The sequence below is a fragment of the Pseudopodoces humilis genome, chromosome 6 (assembly GCF_049639895.1).
Source record: "Pseudopodoces humilis isolate 2021_Gansu_Grassland_sample_001 chromosome 6, ASM4963989v1, whole genome shotgun sequence".
NCBI lineage: Eukaryota > Metazoa > Chordata > Aves > Passeriformes > Paridae > Pseudopodoces > Pseudopodoces humilis.
Genome location: NC_142205.1, coordinates 39,581,523 through 39,607,377, shown reverse-complemented (window position 1 = coordinate 39,607,377; position 25,855 = coordinate 39,581,523). Strand labels below are relative to the sequence as shown.

General features: G+C 33.5%; 1 protein-coding gene across 6 annotated transcripts in view; it reads right to left on the bottom strand.

Moving 5' to 3' along the window:
- Positions 1-25,855, bottom strand: part of FSTL5 (follistatin like 5) — a 381,034-nt gene that overhangs the window by 112,206 nt on the left and 242,973 nt on the right. For all 6 annotated transcript variants that reach the window (XM_088056863.1, XM_005517596.3, XM_014259202.2 and 3 more), the window contains 2 exons: positions 15,786-15,982; positions 7,401-7,521 (listed from right to left, as the gene is read on the bottom strand). In XM_088056863.1, coding sequence (XP_087912989.1) covers positions 7,401-7,521; positions 15,786-15,982 — 318 coding nt within the window. The remainder of the gene's footprint in view (positions 1-7,400; positions 7,522-15,785; positions 15,983-25,855) is intronic.

Below are 25,855 nucleotides of genomic sequence, written 5' to 3'. Positions count from 1 at the left end.
GAAAATATTCTCATAACTCATAATATAACAAAAATACTAGCAACAATACTATAACTCACCATAGAGAAATGAGAAATAAGCAATAGATCAATTTGGTACTTCACTAACCATAGCTAAATATGTGTAATTGTTTGGTGTTTACTTTTTCCTCTCCATTCTGTGTCATTCTCCAGAGTAAGCTCACTGAAAGACATTTAGGACTTCAGTCTCGAGCGCTTTGAGCCAGTAACAAACGCCATGCAAGTCAATCTCTACCAATCCTCTTGTCTGAAACAAAGCCACTGTAACTGAGGTGTTTTGTTCCAGTCCTCATCCTCTGCAATCCTGTATTTCACAGTGCTATCTCTAGTAACTTACATCACCAAAGCAAGCAAAAGCTTCCAGGTAAATGCACTGATAGGATTAGAGATCAGCAGAGCTCAAGGTTCATAAACAAAATCTCCTAGTTTCTTCAGTATGATGTCCAAAGAGCCTTTGAGATATTTGTTTTATTTACTCATGCAAACCTATGGTTGCCTTAAATTTGTTACTCAATTCCCCCAAAACATGAATAAAAATCAGTTGGCATCAAAATGAATGAACTTAGTGACATGTGAGAAATTTCAGGCACACTACTTTAATCCATGAAACAATATTTAAAACCTTAGATATTTCCTTTTTTCTAATGATCAGTTTAAAGTTCTGCCTACTAATAGAAGAGGGTGCATTTTCTTCCAGCTGAGATTCTCTAGATTGAAAATACATATAGCACAGGTAAGAATTTGAGAGATAGATTGTGTTGAGCAAAAAAAAATTACCATGAAGTCCAATAGATCCTGCTCAGTATGTTGCTAACTGGTGTTTTCAGAGGCTAGTGGTGAAATATAACACCCTCTGGAACAATCTAACATGCTCAAGTTGTTGCTGAAAAGGAATTAATGGTAGCAGGAGACAGAATAACACCTCTTCCCCCTCAGAAAATGTTTCCTTCACTATTTGTTTACATGCTTTACTACTGAAGACTCATCACAGTCATAAAGCTCTGACTCAAATTACACACTAAATGCAGTATTTGGGACCTCATATTGAATTAATTGGAAATATAAATTACATCAGCTTTTCTTGAGTTTGCCTTTGTGGACTTCAAGATAACTTAAGGAATTCATTGGGAAGCCGCATTTGTGCCATTGAGTAATTCAGTATAAGCCTTTTTAAAATTTAGATTTTGTTGCAGGGTTGTTTGTTTGTTTTTTAATTCTGGTCTATTTTGCTTCAAAAACAAAGTTTCATAATTCAAAAACTGAATTTCTGAACACACACCTGTAATTATTGCATTTGACAACTTAAAACAGAAGTAGAGGCATTCTGATGAAAGCAGTAATGTTTTAGAATACTTTTTCAGGACTGAGAGAATGCGGTAACTATGTGTTCATATGTGTTCATAATGACCTCGGTATTTATAGGAACTTCTGTCTGCATCCTTTCCATGTGATTCAAGACAAAAAAAGCACTGATTTTGAAAATCATTAGTCACTGGCCTGCTTCAATGTTTCCCCTAAAAGGTGAGCCCAAAGCAAGTTCTGTAATTTTGGACCAGATCAAAAACTTCCATAATATCTGCTATTACTGGAAGTATATAAATCACTTCATACAAATACTTCAGCAGCAAGGAGTGCTGAAACCCAAATTTGATATCTTGATTTGACCTGAATGTTATTTCAAAACTGAGGGTACTTTTAAATATATACAGCATTAGCATGTACAGTAGCAACATACAAGATCCCAAATAACAGCTGCACAACAGATTAGATATCATCAACAGTGTCATGTGATACCTGAAAGCACAAGCAATTCCAGCAAAACTACAAAGCACCATTAATAGAAGAATGACAATTAGGTCATATGTTGTTCTGCCTAGATAATTCCCACATATTTTTGTATGTCATTTTTACAGTCAAGTCCTCAGGGTCCACAGCCCTTCTCTAGCCCCTTTTTCTGAGCATAAGACAACATCAAGAATAGTTCTACACTAACAAAAAAATCAGTTCTGAAAGATATTGGGCTTTTTTTGCCTTCATTTTATGCAGGATATCAATTGTTACATAAAGCAGTTAGTTCAATTATGTATAATAAATTTGTGGTTTATATTAATTGTATTCAATCAGTTTTATTCATAAATGTTTAAACTAGCATTGCTATTTCTACTGAAATTACAAAGAGAAATGCCTACATATACATCTGCTAAGTGATCAAACAGAATAATTTATTACTATTTATTTGCTTGTGGTATGCCTTGAGATATTACAGCCCACCATGAAGGCCTCTTGAAGTACCTGCTTTGAAATTTTACTTTATATATGGGAGGAAAGCAAGTAAGATTATTTATTTTAGAAAAGAACACTAGAAGAAAAACAAAAGGAGACAACATGTACAGCGAACACAAAATTATCTTGATACCACAGGAGACATTAACCAAAGAAAGAAAACTCTTGAAAAATAAGGGAAGCACACTGGTTGAGATTTCGTTTATAGAACATATAAACTGTATTCCACACCCTTTTCAGCTTTTGTTTGGCTCCTTCATCTTAGGGTTTTGCCTGCCCTTTCAAAAAAAGTTAAAATTATCCTTCCCTGTCTAAAAAAAGGTTTGCTGAAGAAAAATCCTTTAGCATGGGACTGGCTGAGGAAGGAATGCAGAGAAGCAAAACAAAACTCTAAGATGGAACTGTATCACTTTTAGGACATAATTTTACATGGTGTGGCCAAAGCAGTGGAGGACTGAACTATCTGATTCCCTCACTCCCTAGCTCCCAAAACCTAGCTAGAGCTAAACTTTCTGCTTCATCCACTTGTGTCAGAGGAAGTCATTCTGCAGGCTCCTCTCTGCACACACTATTGATCTAGTTAAACTGTTACAGAATACAGCAGACAAATAATTAGGAGAGAGATGTTACAGCACCAAAAATTACCCCTCACAATACGAGTGAAAGCAGCCTATACCCAGAAAACCACAGTGGTCTTGCCAAAAGGTAGAACCTTACAGAAGCCAGTAGCACCTTCATCTCCTGAGCTTGGCAGATACGTTCAAGGCTGAGAGCACCCTCTCACACATATTCTATGTTTGTTATTGCCTCAGCATCTGACCTTCTGAACGGGGAAAGAGATTTTTTTTTTTTTGTTCCATTGCACATAGTTATTTACATTTGGCTGTCCAGTCTAATGTGTATCCATTTTGTCAGATAAAATGAGTGTCAAAAGTAAATCCCAGAATACAAGAAAGCAGTATATGTATGTATACATATACAGATAAAAATTATGTGCATATTAATACCTCTAAAACAGCCTATGTTTCTTCTTTGCCCTTAAGGTGGTTCCTCTTCTACTGCTTGCATTAAAAATAGAATTGCTGGTATTTGTCAGGAAAATTTCTAATCAAGTATGCCAATGAAAAAAAATCCTACCTGCAAATGCTAATGAAACAAGACTGATAATTAATTCCAAAAGTAGGCATTCATATTTAAACAAAATGCAATTGCCTAATTCTTTAAAAAGAAACTAATAGAATAGTTTGTTCAACACCACAGTGAAGATGATTTTTTAATCCTTGTTCAAAGTCCTACATAAGTGTTTTTAAATACTATCTGAAATCACAGCTAGAAAAGTGCACCCTATTAGTATCTTTGATTATTACTGTCCTCTTTTTAGGCCAAGGCTGAGGACACAAATTTCCCTTATGCCTTCTCTCACACCTTCTCCAGCCTACTTACTACTTTTTCAAAAGTTCATCTATGCTTGAGAACGCTGGTGGACAATTACCTTTAGAAAATGAGACCTCTTTAATGGTGATCAAATTCAAATATGACTTAAAGGATATTTTGTTAACTACTGTACATTTTATATTTTAGCAGTGCTAGGTACAAACTGGCTTGAAAAGAAGCCTTGTGGTATTGCCATGCATAAAAACTGTGGCACTGTGACCCTTGATGGCCTGCCCAACCTCCACCTCCTAGCCTTAACATTTCTGTGTTCATATGACTCCAATTTCTGTTACACAAATAAAAAATAACAAAACAAACAAACAACTCCTTTGAATTCTGTGTGGAAGCTTTGAATAGGATCAATTTTTCCATCATTGCAAAGCCAAATTTTCTTCACTGCCATTTTGAGTGAATAGAAGTCGGTAACAAATATTCTAGCAGCTGCACAAACTTCAATGAGAACTTGATATTTCTGAAATCCACCACTTCACTACAATTAGGGACAGAGGCAACTCCACTGGGAATAGCAGGAATTAAACTGAGATTAGGTTCCATATGTACAATAAATAGTAGATAAAAAAAGGAATGAAGACACCATGAAAAACATCCTGTCAAGTTCAATTGATGGGGTCGTGCAAGAGGTCAAAAATTCTAGAGGCACTTTTTAATTTAAATTAATGGCTAAGTCTTTTGATGTCTCCAAATAACAAATAATACTATAATATTTTGGAAGACAATCCTCTTCAAATACCATTACTCAGCTATAATCTTTTACTCATTAGATAGTTACTAAAATAATTTGGAAAAATAATTTCCTGTTTTGCTTTCTATTTGTTCTAGATGTTTGAAAGTGTCTGAGCTGGTGAAAAATTATCTTTTCCATATTGTAAAATGGCATAATTTTGAAGTTACAACATATTATGTAACATAATAAGAAAAATAATAAATCATACAGTATAAGAGAACTTGAGAATTTGAAGTACTTAAAGAAAACTCTGGGAAAAAACCAGGTTTATTTCTATTTGGAATAAATAATTTGCAACATTCCTATGTCACTTTATTAAAGAAAATTAAAATGTTTTATTATACTGCAGGTGAATACTTAATTGAAGAGATATTTTTTGTGGAATAGTGTGTGGAAGATGTGTTGTGAGTGCTTCTTGGGTACAATTCCATACATGGATCTGGTTCCATGTATGTGTGTCTATATTAATTCTTTGTATCCTGGTAAATCCAGACTTGGCATGAGTAGTAACATCTCACAAGCCTTGCCATAGGCAAACAACACAGGCCTGTGGAGAGGGGCTGTCACATTTGCTTTACCTGGGGTCGGCGTGGCTTGTGTGGTTTCAGCTCTGTGTCACCTTGCTTAGCCATAAGAGCACTCATCTCTAGAGTGACTGGGTGCCACGTTCAATTTGTTTCGGTTCTGCTTAGCTTAGCGTACTTTTATAGCATTATATCATTTTTGTTAATGCTGGTGAGATAGGTCAAGCTGACTGAATTCAAACTCTCTGGAGATAAAATGAAATGGAACTAGTTAATCCTCAAATTTATTTCAAGAGTATTTATTTTATCTTCATTACAGAACCTAGTATTGTGCCACATTGCTTTGGTTTTTCTGGCCACACACCATACAATGAAGTAGCAGGTGGTTTTAGGTTTTATTTTTCAATATGCAATGAAAGCATCTAAGTTTTGTTAATGACATAGAAGAATGAACCTTACTCTAGAAATCATCTTCCAAGACAGCCTCATAGATTTAAATAGGGCCTTCTCCACTACTCTGCTGCAACAAAGAAACCTAAATGATTCCTAATCTTATATAAGCTAACATTTTCATTAACATTCATATTAAGGCAATGCTTAACATAGCATGTGGAAATTATTTTCAGTATTCAAAAGTCCTTTAAAAATATATAACAAAAAGCTATTCTTATGTCTGGAGTTTTACAACTCTACAAAATAGTCCCTCAGAGACACATCAAAGTCTTATTTGGAAGAACAATGTTATGCTTCCCTTAAAACAATGTTTGCAAAAACCATGCTAGTGCTTTAAACATGTCTTTAACCTTATTGCATTGCTGTATATGATAAAGGCTTATATCAATTTCTACATCTATGCACTTAATCACAATCTAGAAGTACAACATCTAGCCATATAATCATAGCTAAATTTTGTGTCTCTATCGATGCTATATAATTCTGTTCATTTTTGTAAGCTGAACTTGTATCACAACCTTTAAAAAAGAAATTAAGGTATTTCCTAGTGTTTTGCTGCTGCAGCTGAATTAGTTTATCTCACCATCACAATGTCTTAATATCTCCCATTTTCTTCCTCCACCTTATTTCTTGTCTGTGCTCATACTTCTTTTGCATGAGTTATGGTCTGACCCTTCACTTAATCAATTCAGGTCACAAAACAGGATTGGGATGGGATGTGGAGGGTGAATATTTTTCTGCTGACTTAGTAAGTGACTCAGAGGAGAGACTGTGACTGCTAGGACACTGCAAGAAGGGCAGTCAGATAACCTCAGGAAGCAGGATCAAGTTATTTTTAGGAGCAGTAAGTAATTTGTTCAGCTAAGCTGCATCACAAAATCACACTTTCTGAAAGACTTCCAGGGAAATAAAAATCTTATTCAATGGTCAAAACTAAGATACTTTCAGACAGTCTGTCTTCATTATTCATTTCATGTTTATTCTTCTTGCTTTCCATGCAGCTATTTTTTTTTTCTCATATCAATTCACTACTTTATAGTTTAAAACTTTAAGCAGTTTTTCACCCCTTTTTCATTTGATATTACCTAAAGTGGCTGAGTGCTCATCTGCCCAATGATCAAGTACAACCAGACTAAAGCAACAGTCTGTAATTACTCAAAATGAAGATACATTAATGGACTAGTCAATTATAAAAAGAATTTAGGACAAACTTGATCTTCTGTGCTGCCATGTTACTGAGTTTGGAGCAACAACTTTTAAAGCAAAGTCAGATTTCAAGACTGAATCTTAAATTTGAGGTAGCTAAGAGTGAAAAATCATCAGTTCTTATCTGGATACAATTAATATATGGATATTACCTTTAACATACTGTATAAAAGCTCTTAACATCTTTCTTCTGTCTGCTAACCCAGTAGTTTGGTTAAGATGTTTGTTTGTACAACACACATTTGTCCTGAGACCTCTCTGGCATCCAGAGAACAAATACCTTGCAAAACTACACCACAAATCTTTATCTTCTTCCGAGTCCTGTAAAGCCATAAGGCACTTAATAGAAGTGGTACATTTATTGCTGGGTTTGTCAAAAATGCTGTTATCAGCACCCATAAACAAAAGGTGCTGGGAGGTATTTTGGTTCCATTGATTATGTCTTGACCACACTACTTGCCACTTGTGTAAAGCACAGACCTATCAATGCATGTTGGCATCAAAAAGATTATCCATGAATTCTCCATTACCAAAATCCTTCATAAATCTAGAAGTAACTGGGTATCACTGATTTCTGCTAGAAAGTTTTCTGCTATCCCATGACTATTAAATTGCACTAATTTAAGTACAGCATCCAGATATTTCAGGCTTCAAGAATCAAAATACCACCATTTAGAAAAACAAAGAAAGAAAGAGAAAATAAGACTCAAGGAACAGGCTAATCTTGGTACTTACGAAAAGCTCTATAGAATTCTTCTAGAGCTAGGTGCTTGTCACTGTTATAATCATCATATTTCAGCAAATCAAACACAGAGCAGTCAGACGGTTCCTTGCCAAGCTCATCCCGTTTTATTACCTGACAAGAAAATTATAACCATGAAATTACATTTGAGCTCTTAGAGTTCTCTGGTATAATTAATTGTTTCTAATAATCATTTAATAGATCATTTTAAGGTTGCTGTGGGGCAATGAACTGCAACTGTGTAAAGTCAGGGATTTCCAGTTACTTTGTAATTATTTATTACACTTTTAAAAGTTAATACCTTTAGGACAGACTCTCTGAAATTGCACAAAAGTTTTTTAGAAGAAACACAGCGCATATATATAATGGAGATAGACTGAAGCACTATAAAGACAGTGGGAATTTTAAAGCTGATTTTACTTTATATGTACACAAATGGTGACTAAGAAACATTCAAATATACCTAAAATATCCATTTCCTAAGTATAAATGGCATAATGTCTTTTTCCTCTAGTTTCTAACCACAGAAACCAAATGCAAACACTCTCAAAAATATCTAATATAAACTCTTACTACCCTACTAATTGTATCAAGTTCTTACAGGCTTTTGACAAGCCTATTACCTTACCAAAATCTGTTATATAAGTAGCTGACCTGAAAAGGCTCCTTTTTCTCAATGGGGACACATACAATTTGGAAATGGATCAAAATTATTGGCTGTTAGATTTTTAACTCAGCTGAACTTATTGCAGACAAATGTCCTTTAATGTATGTACCATTTTGTTTTAGGTCTGTGTATGTTGTAGACATCTACTTAGATTCCAGCCAAGGAATATTTAAGATGCTGAGAGTGATTTAGAATTGCCTATTACATGAGGCATGGATTAGAAGCACTACCACACATCTGAAAGAGCCCAACCTAATGCAACATTTCATTGTAATATTGCATAGTTTACAGTGTTATTTTAGGCAGAGAAAAAAATATAATATTGTTAACTCCTTGGTAAAATAATTACTCTTCCAACCCTCTATCAGTCTCCTATGATAACTGCAAAACCATTATTTGTATCAACAGAGAATATCTTCTGAAAAACAAGGGATACAGGGGCTTTTGTGTTTCAGTTGTTCTGCAAAGGAATTCATTCAGTTACTATTATTGTAAACACAAAATACTTAAAACAATAATAGGGAATAACAAAATACTTAAAAGAATAATAGGGAATAACAGGAGCATTAGAGGAAACAAAAAGACAAACATTTTATGCTACCAGGAGTCATCTCCTACATAATAATATAAATGCATTATAAAGGATAATCACCTTGTTAGTACATTAGAGAGTATGAAAACCATTTAGAAAGATAAGAAAAATCACTACTAAACTGCCTTTTGCTATTATCAATTAAAAATACATACTATGCTACCTGAATATTAGTGCTAACTACTTCCCATCCTTTAAAAGCCTTTTTATTGAGTTCACATTAAAGTGAATTAAGAAAATATGAAATTGTGTAGATCTTGCAGCTGGTACATAGAGGACAAAAATGTAGTCTGGGAAAAATTAGTAACTCTAAACCCATTACAGTTATACAAGAAGTACTAAATATGTAATGGTGTGTATTGGAAACTTCAGCAATGACTGAAATTTCAAAGCCATGAACATTCAGTATAAGAAGCATTGTGCCTCTCACTGTTTCATTGTTTTAAGTGCTTGCTTTCACTATCTTCAATTGTACAACTAAGGATTAAACTTTATACCTAAGGTTGAAGAAAACCTTTTTTCAATCTCCAAAACACCTAGCTTTATTGTACGACATTTTAAATTTAAAATTAATGTTCTCAGCTTCCATTCTTTGAACTAAATCTGTTATCTGTTCAAATTGGCCAATTATAAATTAAAAGCAACATATTTTTAAAAAGAAGAATCATAAAAAAAAAAATTGGATAGAATGATTCTATATTTTAAAAGAATGATACTACAGACAGTGACATTTTATCACCCTGGCAATTATTTAATTTTTTCTACAGTAAAATTATCATTTTGATTGCAAATAAAAGATTCAATGTTTGATTTTGTACAGACATTTTTTGCTGATGATATGCTTTGGAATTCCTTGGAAAATACCCTCACTGCTGATAAACCTCCAAACAGTGAGTCTGTAAGGATAGATTTTAGAAGGCACAGAAGTGATTTTATATGATGATTAATCTTAATGCTGTAAGAGCTGTTCCAACCTGAATTCTTTTGTTCAGGATCTAGCCATCTCCCAGTTTTCCAATGGGATCTGTGACTCAGATCAGTTCTGTGATCAGAAGCAAAATTAACCTTCATGGAGCTTTTGGGTTGTTGGTTGGCTTTTCCTTTTGAAGAGGAGGGAGACTAATATTCTATCACATGAGATACAACCCAGAACGAGGTACATCTCAGGCTGTGGATTTTGGAAAAATACCTGTTTCTGTAGCCAATTGAAGTGCAGATAAACTGTGGCATGAAGTTACAAGCCATATGAGACTCCAACAAAGCCAATATGACTGCCTGACAAATTAAGTTTGCACACTTCCTTATGGAAGTTTTTTGCAAGACATTAATTTACTTAAAAGTGTAGAATAAGTAGAATAAAATTCCATGTGTATGATACATCATTGTGTAATCACACTTGTGTTTCACAGATGATCCAACATTGTGCCTTACATTTTTAATCCTATTAATCTATTAATTTCTGTCCATGGAGAAAAGTAAAATGAAAGGAAACTGTTTCTTAAGCCAATTCTTTAAACACAGACTGTCTACTCTTTGGTTAAACTAAACAGTGATTTGTTAGGGAGGCAGAAGAAAAACTGGCAAAATTTCTAGCAAGTCACAACCTAGGAGCAAAATACTTACTCTAAAGGTTAAAGCCTGATTGTCTGCGCAATTTTATAATTGTGCCGTACAAGTCAAACATGGATTATTTTATTTCCAACTTTTAAGCTGAAAATTCATACCAGAGAAGGTTTGCAAATATTTATGCCCACAATTTTTAGTATGAATTTGCATAAAGACAATGAAGCATTTACTTTCAATATTATAAACTGGTAAAAGGCAAAATATAGAGCAAAGCTGTTCACAGTTCATCGTGAAACCCCATAAATTCTGAAAACTTAGAAACTTATCTACATTTTCAAATTAAATATGTCTGTTCCAAAAAATGAAATTTATACATTTGAAATTATACATTTGAAACACTGAGGAAGGATTTGCATTTTCTGGAAAAGGTTAAATTTCTAAAAGATAAAGCACAAAATTATCTATTTCCTATGAAATCCTATACTGTTACTTCAGTTCAGAGCCTCTCAGAAATGTAGTCAGTACAACTCCAAATTTTAGAAGATTGGGAAAGGTAATCTGATTAAAACTAACAAACTGCACATCAGAATAGATTGTTTCATTCCTTTTAATCTGATTTCTGACAGTCAAAATGAAAAATCTGCAGATGCTATGAAACTAGACCACAAATAACATAACACATCCTTCATTAATCCACTTTACCTGAAGTGTTATCGGTCAGTGGTTTTTTGCTTGCCTGTGATTAATGGCCTTTTTTTACCTCCCTAAGGAAAATGATACATAAATACAACTAGACACAAAACCTTCCTTTAAATCAAATATGGTCACTCAGTTATCGCGTGTTCATCTTCCCTAAAAGCAAGTACATCATCACAACAGTGCCACTCAGTGCTTGATAAAACATCAAGTACATCAAACACCAGACACTGTGAGAACTGTGCTCCAAATTAATTCTGACTGCATAAGGGCAGGGGGTTCAATTACTTGTTCCACCATCTTCCACGGCAGTATAACTTTTTTATAAATTAGAAGAATTGGTTAATTATGAAACCAGACTGATAATAAAGGTTGGTAAATTGTTCCTTGCTTTAGCTTCTCTTAATCTAGTTAAATCAATATTCTTATAATTTACCACCAAGTTCTATAGGGCAGCAACAGCATCCTCTCTTTGGTGCCTACAGTAGCATGATACCTTTGATATATGTAAAGATACAGGACTCGTGCATCACAGACTGACACAGAGATCCCTGAGCAAATGGATATCTGACACATCTAACTGCCTACAAAGGCATATGCTCAATTTCATTTAAAGGTATTACCTCAATACCATCCCAAACAAATCAAGTTACACAGCTCAGACATGAGACATCTTTATCCAAACTACTCCAATGAGAGGCACATTTCCCTGCCTTTCCAATTCTGCACTTAGAACAGAAGACCTAATCTGACTCGGAAGATGTAAATGTGTCCTTTGGTGTCTGCAAATATAATGTTATAGATTCCTGGCTCACAGTGTAAGACCAGAATAGGTATTAGGGCCTCATAGATAGGCTGGATCTGCACTCAGAACTAAACCTGGAACCACCAGCACTCTGAGCCTGGGGCTCTGGACTTAACCAAGATAAAACAATGAGTGCAAACAAAATCCTGCACCATTATACTGTGTGTCCTCTTCCTGCTAGCACCAGCCCTTGAACCTTCTCAAGGAATGAAGCGTGCTCCTGCTTCCTTCACAGCCTGCAAGAATAAATTGGAAATGCTGCTACTTGAAAAAACCAAAGGCACCTAAGAAAGATCAAGATGTTAGAGTTTGTGTGATGATCACAGTGTTTGTAAACTTTATCTCATTACTAATCCCTAAGAGAGTCTTAATTTTCCTGAACTTTAAAGTTTCATGCACAGTTCTTATTTTTATTTTGAACCTAGAATTGAATATTGCACATGTTTAGTTTTTCCTATATTAGTGATGGTAAAAATTGATAATGCAACCTAAATAATATGTCCCTAAATAATAGCAGAAAATAAATAGAACTAACACTGAACATGCAAAATTTTCTTATGCCTTTTCTTATGTAACATGTAGTGAAAACCAAAGCTGATTAAAAACACAAAGAGGAGATAGACTCATTATCCCTTCTCTGAGTTCCAAGCCCTCCAAATAACCCTTAATAACAGCAGTTATTAGATGTAAAATCAGAAGTCATGAAGGTAAAAATTTAAATGCCAAGGTCCAACTAAGTATTTTGATCAGTTTAAGAAACAAAGTCTGACAGAGAGATGCAATTTATATTAGTTGTGCATCTGCAAACAAGGCCCATGAAGTATCAGCTGGTATAAAGTGCAGAAGTATTATCATAATGCAGAAATAAAACCAAACTCCCTTTTGCGTATTTTGTTCTTGCAGAAGTAAAAATTAGTTTTTATAGAAATGTAATGTATTTACATTTGTCCTATGATGACCTAGTAAGTAAAATATATGCAGGTATTTGAAATTACAGATATTAATTCATAAATAAGGATAATAACTTCTTTCTTTGAATCTAAAAACTAATCATTGAAAGGAGGGAAAGGAAGAGGAAAATTTATTTTTATTTTTATTATTATTATTATTATATATTCAGCTTGCTTTCAGGCTATGTCACTACCCCTTTCTATAGAATTTTGCTTTCTTAGTTCACTATTGTAAGAAATAAATAAATAATAATAAAGAGCATCTCTAAGCCTAATCAAGTATAGATTATTTCACTTCTTCCTTCAAAAAGGAACTTGAATTTCATTCCTAAGCAAGATGAAACATTTTTAGAGCCTATGCATCTTTCACTGATGGCAACCAGAAAGGGTTTGCTGTTTATAAAATGGCACTTCCACCACAGGAGAATAACTGCATTCATAACCAGAAAAACACATTTTATTCCCATGTCTACCCATAACACCTCTGCTCTTTTTCCTCTTCTACGCAGCAAAAACAATATACAGTAATCTAACAGCCTACAGTGATAGAAACACTGATACTTCATTTACAAATTTTTATTAAATTCCAGTTTGGTTTTGCATAAGATAAAATAGATAAACAAATGAATTTGTTAACAGCCGAATATTCATAGCTAACTAGAAGATTCAATGATCTTCCATTATTTTGGATTCATTTAAAATGTGTCAAAGTGCTTTAAAAACAAACCAAACCCTTCAAGGAACCACATCACCTTACTGGAAACCTTGTAGGTAGATCAGAGATTGTGAAGATGATGAGAATCATACCTATTTCATAGCTCACAGTTTGCAAAGATAGATACTCCCTTTGGTTAGTTCCTACATCTCAAAACAAGAAGTGGTCTAAAATGTTTAATTCATAAGTCCTTTCAAGATCAAGCCACATCTCACTTGCCAAAATAGGATTTGGAAACTAAAATATTAAATGAGTCAGACTCGGTGATTAAAGCAGTCAAGGCAGAGATGAATTTATATTGGAAAAAGATGTCCATTTAGCCTGCATGGAGCTACATAACCCTAAAGGTTTCCTATTACATTTACACAGTGTATTGGAGGTAAATTCTTTTGTAGCTGCAATTTTGTATCGGACAAGAAAGCCATGAAAAATATTATACCTTGATGCTAGAATTGTTCAAACCACAGAAAAAACAGTCTGCCAAATTTTAATGCATTGCTGTCATACTTGAAGTATTTAGAAAAAAATTAAAAAACAAAACCAAACCACAAAGAAACCCCAAAAAAACAAACAAAAAAACTGCCACAAACAAACAAAACCCCAAAAAACAAAAGAAACAAAAATGCCCCAAAACCCCCCTAACTTTTCTTACCATTAGAAATAGGCTTCTTTTTTTTTTTTTTTCCAAAAAAACACTACTTTTTCTTTTTTTTTGGAGAGAACATTTGTTTCTCTTGCTTCAAGATGCAAATTCAATAACCTTATGACTTTTGATCCAAAACACATCAATAAAACTGGAGTGTTGCTGTCACCATTTTCAATCTCCAACTGATTCATTTCAATTTTACATTAGGTAGGATGACTATATGGACACCTATGAGATAATAAGTGCAGTCCAAGGGCCTGATTGCACAGCAAGATTGACGAGATGTAAAATTTAAGATGCACTATAAACTGAACTTCAATATTCGTTTGAATATAAATTAACTTCAGGAGTCCTTGTTTTCTACAGCAAGTAGGTTGCTTTTCATACCTCCTTAATATGATTACATTTAAAATGCAGGAGCCATTATTTATGACAATTCTGCAGATTTCAAAATTTTGACTGTGAGCACAACTGAGAAAAATTCTCCTAATCCTGAGAACATTTTCAGGAGTATAGTAATGTCTCCCTGAGGAAGGTTGACCCTGACTGGATAATGAAAGTTTCATGGGCCAAGAAAAAGTGAGGGAGAGATCACTCACCAATTACCACCATGGGCAAAACAGTGAAGAGAATAATTATAGTTTGCAAACCTATATATATGTGATTCCTGTCTATGTTATCTATTCATATAATCACATATAAATTATTATTTGTAAGATATATACAGGCACCAAAATCCCTTAAAAGTTGAAATTCTGAAATATTCTAAAAAGCAGCAGGAAAAACAAATCTTAGAAAAGTACAGAAAAATATTTTTAAATTACTAATTTGAAATAATAATAGTAGTTGACACAATACCTATATTTATAATCACCCTCTGGTCCTTGAAATTGCGACTAAAATTTTAAAAGTTAACTGTAATGGAAATGATAACTCCAGCCTATTTCTTCACTCTGCCATGTAACTTAAAACACAGGATTTTTTAGATGTGGATCAATGTCCACATCTAAAAAATCCTCCTTTTAAACTTTTAATTGGCTGCCTAGTATTAGACTCATTAATATAATATATATATACAATATAAGTTTAGCCATGATTAGGTTTCTCAAACACAGACTTCTAGTAAATCAAAGTACATTTGCTCCATTAACACTCTCTAATAGAATCAATCCTTTTAGGTAGATTAAAGCTAGTGCTGTTATGCCTACCAGAGCAGCAATTACTGGTTTAGATCTGTAATAAGTTAAAATTTGCAATTTAGAAACCCCCATGAATTCTCATTGCAAAATTTCTTCTGTATTTCTCTAGCCCTAAGATAAAGCAACTGCTTTATTTGCTTATTTATTTTTCTTATTTTTTTATTTATTTGCTAAAGTAAATGCTGCTTTAATATTACAGAAGTTATTTACCTCATTATTTTAATAATTTTCAATTTCTAAAATACATCTATACAGTTGAACTGGATGATAGCAAGGAGTTGATAATAAAACAACTCATGGTAACAGCAGTCCAGAGTGTTCTAACACACTGCAGTATGCTTCAAAGCATTATATGCAAATTTCACCATAAACACTACAGAATTTCTGAATAATTCAGCCATTCAAAAATTCTCAAATGAAATTTTCCACTCGGAGACTCACATTTTCTAAAGTATCCTAAGACATGATATTCCCAGTGAGCATGTCCTGAAAAAGGCATTTGATTAGTCACTGTGCTAATAGAAACAAAAACTAAACCATACCTGAGATAACTCGTTAGCATCCACAAGTCCACTGTTGTCTGAATCAAAATAATTGAACATTTGATCTACGAGAACTTTCTTTAACGCCATTTTCTCACCAACAGATTTATCTTTTGCTTGTGCAATGTATCTCTGGTTTTGTAGATCCAGTAACACATTTTTCACTTCAGTGTATTCAGTAGGTTTGCATTTATCCCCTGTAAAGAAAATACACAAAACAAGATTATTTGAAACTTGATTTCCTATTAAAAGTTTAAAGGTGAAAAAAACAAAACCAAAAACTGTGAAAAAAAAAAAAGTGTATTAACTTCTTACAGCACTATAAACAGAGTTCTTTTAAAAGAACAAAAATTCATTCTGTAGTAGTTTGATCCATAACATTTCTTTGTCTGGACTTCAAATTATTAAAAATGATTATAAAAACAAATTTGCAGTTTTAGATACTTTCTTAGACAAGGTTTTCTGTTTACAGAAAGTAAGGAAACTTTTATCAGTTTCCAAGCCTCTACTTTTTTTATTTATCATTCTGGAAAGGTGCATCCGAAGATTTATTAAAGTTTTATCTTTGGTAAAGCTTTTCATATAAATATAGAAATGTATGCAAAAAAAACCTCTGAAAATACGATAGAAAAATATATGCTATATATTTCATAATAATATTTGACTTCAGAAAGCAGAAATTACTCTTGAGTGCTCATAAGCTATCTCTACCTTTTCATTTATTGCACATAGCAAGCTTATTTGAACAAGAAAAAGTGGGATTGCCAAAGGAAGGAAAAGGATATCTTTGAAATCTGATTTACTCTTTTCATTATCAAGTCTTCTATAAGTGGAAAATGTTAAAGAAATATCCTACATACAATGATTACAGTCAGTACTTATTTTAAACCAAAGAACAAAATGTTTGCCTGGTGTTGTCTTATGTCAGTAGCTGAATATTTTAAATTGGATAGGGCTTTAAAAGGGTTTGTTTGGGGTTTTTTTTATTAAGATAACCTTAGGATTTTGAAAGGGTTTTTTATAAGATGAGACATATAAATGTGTACCAGCATAATACCAAGTATTTGTTGCAGATGTATATTTGCAGTTAGCCAATACTTAACTTCAAGTAGTGAATTCAACACTTAGAGCAATATACTGATTAGCAAAGAAAGCTATTTTACAATCTGCTTTTTAGTCACTATTCTGAAGATTCAAGGATTTATGACAAACAACTATTTACTTCATGTAAACTGCATAGGCACTTTTGTTTTGCAAGTGTATCTTTTAAGCATCTAATTTACATGTATTGGACTGGAATTCATTATTTTGGTATATTTAATGGTATATGCATCATTATGGTGACACTGTGAATACCTTGACATCCATTACTAAATGAAGAAAGTTTCTAAATGCTTCTTACTCTCCTAGAAAGACTCAGTTCTAGAAGAGAAGGATTTATGATGGAAATTAAATCATGGAAGAAAAAAATGTTTTTTTTTGACTCAAAACCACTCTAGCCTTTTTTGTTTTGGTTTTTCTAAAAGCCACCAACTGTTATGTAGCTATTTAAGTAACAGAAATAGACAAACCCAAACTGTATTTAACTGACAGCCGAAGCTATGCATAGTATTTGCATATTTGTCCTCATCTGCCAGGGGCACGAAGATTGAGGCCATACAATTTGTAAGACTTGGGTTCTGCATGACTGCTTCTCAGGGGTCTAATGCAGAAATACTCAGTAGGGAAGCATGTTTATTCCTCAGGCATTCTGAAGCTGCGGTGAGCAAACCTTGCCATCTGAATAGGTGCGGGCTCCAGGTGGTGGGGAGGGAAAAGAGCATTTAACTTGAACATACTCTAATTCATTTGGGTGGACTCCAAGAGACTGGGCCAGAAAACAAGCATCATCTTTGTCTCCCCTAGATAACTTTGCTGGCTGTGGTGTCCTCGAAAAGACAGTCTGGCCTCACTCAGCTGCAGGTGATGGCAAACACCATTTTCCCTGCGCTCGTGGCAGGGCTGGGATGACAAGAAAAATCCTGTTTGACAGCATACTGCTCAGAGCTAGCTGCCACATTCAGATTTTAGTCCCTGTAAATGATCAGTCTCATTCTGCAAGTTCAAACCTGCGAAGAGCTATTCTTCAGAGATAGAGAACATAGTAAAAGAGTTAGCTTCTTAATATCTGTTAAATCACAGATTTGTCACAGTAGCATTGACAAGTTGCTTCATGTCTGAGTTTAAAAAAGAAACTCACAGCTACAATTTTTTTCCCTTGAAGCACAGAACCATGTGAACCATTTCTCCCTTTAATGATTGCTCAAGAATTGAAAAGAGATTCTCATCTCTACAAAGGCAATAATGATGCTAATGTTCATTTGAATACTGAAGATTATTTAATTATAAACTCTGGACAACTTTTGTGAAAATTGCACAAATATTTCCATGAGTGATTTTACAAGCCATGTAAATTTAGAGGAAAAACAATTAAATTTATGCATCAAATGATCATGAAAAACATTGCAACAATTAGTTGCATTTCCTAGTTTTAATTCAAAATACAGTTTATGGAAAAAAAGTTGTAAAGGAAGTTTGATAGTAGTCCAGGAAAGATATTTGAATGTACCTTAGACATTCACTTTACATCTAAAACCTAAGTTAAAATAAACTAATGTATTCTGTAACAACTCCTGTTCAGCGATAAAATAATTCAGAAAACATATTTTCCATAACATTTCTTTTTTTTGTATACTTCTCCTTGCATAGCAGAAAGTTCTATGGCTAGTATAAGTCATATAAGACAGTGACAGACATACATATTGCATGTTTATAAACTATTTATAAATTTTCCCAGAAGAGAAAAATATTTGTATCATTTTTTAATATAAAACATCAATATTGCCTAATACAAAATCATCTGAGAGACTGCTACTGCCACTTGGGTACTTCCTTTTAGAAAAGCTTCATTCAAAAGTTAAGCAAAGCAATCTGTTAGGACCACTACATGTATATTTTGCTGAAAATAATATTAAATTACTATGTAATAGAATATTATTTGGTAGTAATATTTATTAATGATTATGCAATTTAATACGATTTAATAGTAATATTTACTACTAAATATTACTATTATTTTAATAATGCCTTTAATCCCTTTAAGCAAGTGAGAGATGAACCTTCAGTTTATGATCTTAGCTAATCACAGTTCTAGTAAACCAGGTTTTTGCAGCTATGCTACATTAAAACCTTTTAATTTTATATATAATTGAAAGTAGTCTTTACAGCAACATATGGAATTTAAGGACAAACATGATGGATGGATGTTACTGACAGATAAGGGAATCACAAGGAAACAATGAGAGACTCCTAGTGAACACAGGGCACGATTTCATTAATGAATTGTTCTCTTATTGTCATGACTGCCTTTTTACTTTTGAGGAAATGTGAAGCTGATGTTTAAATTACAAGAATGAGGCTCTGTTTAGAGGAGACCTCCCTCAGGCTGGAGCAGCAGCGCAGAGAAAAACTCAGTGGCTTTATTTATGTTCTAATTTAGTAAGCATTAGTTGTGAAATAGTTGTCTCAGTGACACACAAATGGTAAATGGGGATTAAGTATGTCAGCCTTTATTGAGAGGAAAAGTAATTTACGCTTAACAAAACTGAAAAAGACGAACTACTGGGAATATACTACAATTATATTACTTCCAAAGAGGCCTACTAAATTCCATATAATTAGCCACATACATGAAAGGGTAACCTATTTGTACATAATTTACTCAATTCAGCTTTCTAGTATTTTTTTCTTTCATTTTTGAATGAGAATTCCTAAAAGAATAAACAGCTATTTTCTGAAAAATTCCTAGAAAGTAATAATAGAACAAGAAAACACAAAATTTGCTTTTCTGGTTGTTTCATTCTTGGAAAGGACCATTTATACTACACAGCAGTTTATGTCAAAAAAACAAACCAATAAACCACACCAAAACAAAAAAAACCAAACAAAAAACCCCCAAAAAACTAAATAAAAAAAACTCTGCTATGATTTATTTCACAAGTTCTCTGACATTTTCTTTGCAATCACAGAAGTTGTGCAGAAACTTAAAAGTAACAAAACAAACAATGGAATCTAAGTGCAGGTCTCCAGTTCCATATCTTGCACTCTCTGAAGCAATTTCTAAGGTTTACTTCATTCAAACTCAAAAATAGTAGAAAAATGGAAACATTTGCTGTTTCCTTCCATTCAGTTGAACAGTTTTGTAGCAGTATCTCTGTTACCTAGGAAACAGCTGAAAGTTAGATTTTGAGTGCTATTGTCCTTCTAGACAGTATTGAATAGTGGTCTCTGCCTATAACAGAAAAAAGAAAGTTGCTTTTGACAGTCTTCTGTAATTTTTAAGAGAAAAAAACCCCACAAAATTAACTAATTATTTATAAAAATATGTGAAGGGAATATACACATTCCTAACACCTGCAGAATTAAAGAATCTGGTAAGACAATAGTTTAGGGAACACTCCACATCCAAAATCAGATACCATATTCCTGTTTTTTGTAGTTTTTAGAAAAACACTAATATACACAAGGAAGAAAAGAATACACATATTTAAAAAACACAATAAACCATTTGATTTCTCTTCTCAGTTCTTTCACCACATTCAGGATTAATACTTTAGCCTTTCTTTGCCTGAACCACTCCATTTAGCAGGAACAACCCTTTTGTCAGAAAGCGAATATTCATGGGTGTCTATCCCTACAAAAGCCATCAGCTGCTGAGATAAAATTTGATTTTGCACTGAGTTTTAGCTCTATCTATTGATAGATTTTTATCTATATAGTACAAATGGTTTCCACATCCTCCTTCTAAAATTAAAATAACTTTGAATCTTTCAGACATGGCAACTAGTTTTCAGTCAAGCACATCTCATATGAACAGTTTTGAATAATCCAAAAACTATATATACATAAATGTTCACTGCAAAATCACAAACTATATTGCATGGAGCAAACATGAGAAATTAATCCAAGAGATATGCACACACACACATTCATGTGCACATACACATATCTGATACCTATTCAATTAAAAACATAAGATTTTCATCCATTCAGCTATTTCTCAACATCTGTCCATAGATAAAGCATGAAAGTTGTAATCTTACTCATAGCCCTAACAAATGGAGGGACACTTTGGACCACTAAAATTGCTTAGGTTTATCCGAAAGAAACTTCAAGTTCAGATATCATTTCACAATATCTTATTTTTCAATATAAAACTCATATCTTCTGAATCTAGTGGTCAAAATTTTGACCTTTATTCTTTGGTCTCCTTACTGAGAAACAATCTCACCTGCACATAGAACTGAATGTTGACCTATGGCCCAGAGTTTGAGATGGGTGGAGAGGAAAGCTTTACACTCAAAAGCAAATTAACAGGGATTAACATCAAAGCTTTTCCCTATTTTGAAACTATGTTCTAAATAAAAGGTGAGAATTTGAGAATTTTCTACCATTTTTAAAACACATGAGATTTCAGGCCTGCAAATTTTGGCCTGACAGCTGCTCAGCTTTACACATTTAGAGTGACTAAGAAGGAAAAAAAAAAAGACATTTTGAATCTGTGTTTGGCTTCTGGGTTTTTTGGGGGGGTGGAGCTGGGTAGTTTACGCAGCACTCAATCTGCAGATGTGCTGCTTTATGTCCTCTTGTGTAGCATCCATGCTTCCTAATGACATATATAATTATCTAAAGCTAAATTTGGCATTACTGTCAAAGTCAAGATACTCAGGTGTTAAGGACTTCAATTACTCGATTCTGTTGTGCAAATATGTCTAAACAGCTACAAAAATTTTTAAGAATGTTCAATAGTGTTCTCTATTGTTACGGGATACACATATAAAAATAGCTCCCAATTAAACAAACCACGCAACTATCCAGAGACAGGCAAACAAATACAAAATTTTAAAGTTATATCTGTCATTGTCCTTGAAAAATACTTCTAATTTATTACCATAGCTGGTACATAAAATAGAAATTGATCTAGGTTTTCAAAACTTTTCTTGTACTTTGTAAATAAGGAATAATGCTGTCCTTTCCTCAGATACCACCACTTAAAATGTTCTTACCCATTTCAATTTTTCAAATCTAAAAATCATAAGACAAAAGTAATAATTTCACTTCATTCCACAGATTGGCACAACTCTGGTATCCAGACTTATCTGGAGATATACATAAACAACTTTTCAGTGCCTAAACAATCAATAGTTCAGATACATTAATCAGATCTGCCTTAGAGAAATGCTATTTAGGTTAAGTAACAGTAGAAGCTGCAATAAATTTGCATTAAGATTAACCAAAAAAGTAACTGAAAATCGGTTACAAAAATATTGAAATCAGCTTTTGGGGTAGCGATCTGTGATGTTCTTCTGGTTGTTAATGCAGAGTAGTTCTTGTGTCACAGATCTCTTGACAGAAGAAAATAGGTCACGTAAATTTTCACCTTCAAGATGGCATTTGAAAGGTATAGCAGGTTGGCAGTAATGAGCAAAATATCATTTTCCACAGCTGAGAGAACAGTGAATGTGGGGGTTGTGTGGACTGCATGTTAGCATCACAAACACTGGAAGCAGTGCTAGTCTGTGACTGCAAAATGTAGGGCTCTTCTACAGGAGTGTTGTGAAACAACTCAAATCCACACCGTTCTCATATAGTGGTATCACTTCTCAGAACTTCTCGTGTCTTTCATGCTTACTTTGAGATGTTATACCATGACAAAGAAGCGATGAAAATGGATGCATTTTACAAATCAAGGGTTTTGGTTTTTTTCTTGTATCCAGCTCAAGCTTTTAGATCAGTTTTTCTATTTGTTTCATACATCTTTAAAAATAAAACCAACAACCTTCTGTTTCCTCAATAAACATTAACATATAGCATTAAGAAGATAATCCAGACTTCCTTGTCCTTTCTGAAAGAAATTTTAGACAAAAGAAAAAGCAAAAATAAAAAAAAAAAACAACCAAAAACATTCCACATCCAGCAAGGAAACGCTTACGGAATGTAAGCCTCACCAGAAAATCTATGCCGAATTTCACATCTGCTTCTTGGGAAATGTCTTTCAGAGGACTCTCTCTTATTAAAAACAAACAAAGAAACAAAAAGTTACTGAAACAGATGAAATATTAAGTCACAATCTTTCTTTTCCTAAAATCTTCACAGAGATTTGGAATACTAATAGGTTTATGAAGGTGAGGTATGAAGACTGGGCTAAGTCTAAGTAAAACAATACTAAAATGTTGGGGGGAAAAAAATGAAGACAGTTCTGTTTCTCCATTTCTATTTCTTCTCCATCATCACTTCTGCCCACTTCTTCCTTTGTTTCACCTTTGACACCGTTGGGTTTTTCTGCTAATTGCAGAAGTTGCTACATTCAGTCTTTTGCTATAGGAAAAGGAGACTTAGTTTTATGTGTGTGTATATATATGGAACCAAATATTACCAATAACTTGTCATCACACACACTTGTGTCTGAATTTCTGCTCATACTTGTATCTGAAGTTAGAGTCATGCAAATCAATGCCATAGAAAATCTAGGCCTCCATAACCTGACTTGCATTTAGAGATGCAGTGTGAACCTTGCAAAGTTCTCAGATTACGCGCAGTTTGACCAGTCATCCTTAAACAGTGATTAAACGGATCATTGTTTTCTTTCAGAGTCACAGAAAAGGCTACCTAGAGAAAATAGATCAATATTTGAATTGAATACTCTTGAATTCCTGTAAATATATGTTTTAGTAGAGATATTTCTCATCTATGGTTTGATGTAGAAAGGCATTAGAAAAAATTAGACTCCAGCTTTTCACCAATTGCAATGAAATTCATAGATTTGTTTTCTTACAGCTGAAGCTTTGTTTCTAAGTGTTTTGTTCAGCACTTAATCTTCAGCAGAAAATGTCCTTATTCACAAAGATTTAGGGATTTTAAAAGACATTTATTTCTGTCTGGTTTGATATTAATTCTATGTTTCTAGATACAATCAATCCTTCACATACTCAAAAAAGGCTTGTAAAGCATTACAACAGACTACCCAGGGCAGTGATGGAGTCACCATCCATGGAAGTGTTCAAAAAACACATGGATATGACAGGTGAAGACATGGTTGAATGGTGAACACAATGCTGTGCTGGGTTAACAGCTGGGCTTAAAGATTTTAAAGGTCTTTTCCAACCTTATCAACTGTATGATCCAAATCAAAGTGATCTGAAGGTAATAAGAATCCAACAAATATTCCTACCATATTAAGATCCCTTTTTCATGTCACCACATAGCCTGATTGGAGTAAAATGAAGGGGATGTTTGGGGTTTTTCTTAAATTTGTGCTAATTCTAATTTCAAGTTATTATAATATTTTTGCTTTCTTACTGTGACTGATGGACTTAATTTTAATTTTTTAACTTAATTTTGCTTATGGATTCTGATCTCTGGCATTATATACCCCAAACAGAGGTAACTTTTAAAGTAAGCATGCAATGAAATTAGAGTCTAAATAGTTTTAATGATTCTGTAATCATCTTTGTTTGAATAGTACTTTTTGTTTTGTTTTCACCACTTTTAAGCAGCAAAAGTCCCTTTAGGAGAAAAATAGATGTACTAAAAAAATTAAGGTATGCTCTTAACTAAAAGATAACAGCTGACTTGACCATTTGTGGAAGAAAAGACCATAAAATACCTATTATCAAAAATTTTAGATGTTAAAACCACTTTCCAGAGCTGTATTGCTTCCTGTCAATAAAGAGTGAAAAGCTTTCATGAATTTTTTATTACTCTCACAATCAAATGAAATATTTCTTATTATTTGTGTTTGTGTTGCCCAGTTAACGATTTTTCTTGAGAACATATTAGGGATCACTGAGCCAAATGCTGAGATTGTGGAAACTTATCTTAGTAGTGTGTAACACATACATTGCTTCTGAAACAGGTACAGCTACTGTATTTTATATAAAGTCTCTGAAATAGGTGGTCTGGTTTACGTACAGAAACATTATCTTGTTATCACAAGATAACATCTAACACTTTAAAATATGGACTTTCAACCTGTCAACTGGTATGTGCCACAGAGCAATTTTGGGTACATCTATCCCCTCACAATAGATGACGTAAACTGACATTTTTCCTTCTATACGTCTCTTCTTCACAGATAAATGAAGGGAGGTAGTGTAAGATTTCAAAATATGTAACCTGCAAAATGGATACAATTCTTGTCTATTTGTAGAAGTGTTACACCCACATCTGCTATTTGTATTTTTCTCCTTTCAAACCTTGACTTTGAAGTAAATAGGTTTCCAGTCTCTAAAAACAAATTCTGAATTAAAAAAGGACATTATAGGTTGTCTTTTGGGGTATTTCTCTTTATGGGGATTCTCATCTCACACCACACTAAAATGCTCTGCCCCACCATAGATTTTGTAGAGTTTCTGCACAGTTTTGAAGCCATGCAGGTTCAGCTGGTTTGTGGAGGAGGAGCAATGTTCTCCCTCCAAGAAGTTTTACCTCACCAGAGGGCAAATGTCAAGAGCACAGCAAGAGCAGGGAATCTTTCACTGGCTGAATTAAGCTGACATCTGCATACTGAAAAGACCCTTAACTGTGAAAGAAAATTATGTATATTTGTTAAGAAAAAGTGTGAATTTTTGCTAATAGCACTTAATATATTTGATAGATCCCTAAAATTATAAATTAGTGAAAAGGGCCAAGTTTTCCTCAAAACTATTGAACAAATCATTACATTCAAATTCTTCCTAAATATAATGGAAAAATTCATTTTCAAAATACCTTACCTTACCATATGATCATACTATTCTAGAATAAAATCAGTTCCAGTTTCAAATATGATATTTGAGTTACACCTGTTACAAGACAGTAGCAGCAGTGTTGTTTAACAGAACTACAACACCAGGAAAGTAATGCAAGATGAGGTGTGGACAACACAGAAATTTCATGCACAAATCTATTGTGAAAACACATTTGTTTCAATTTTCAGGTTGCTAAACAACAGGTACAAATGTCAAATAGGTAAACAAATAAGAGTAGATGCA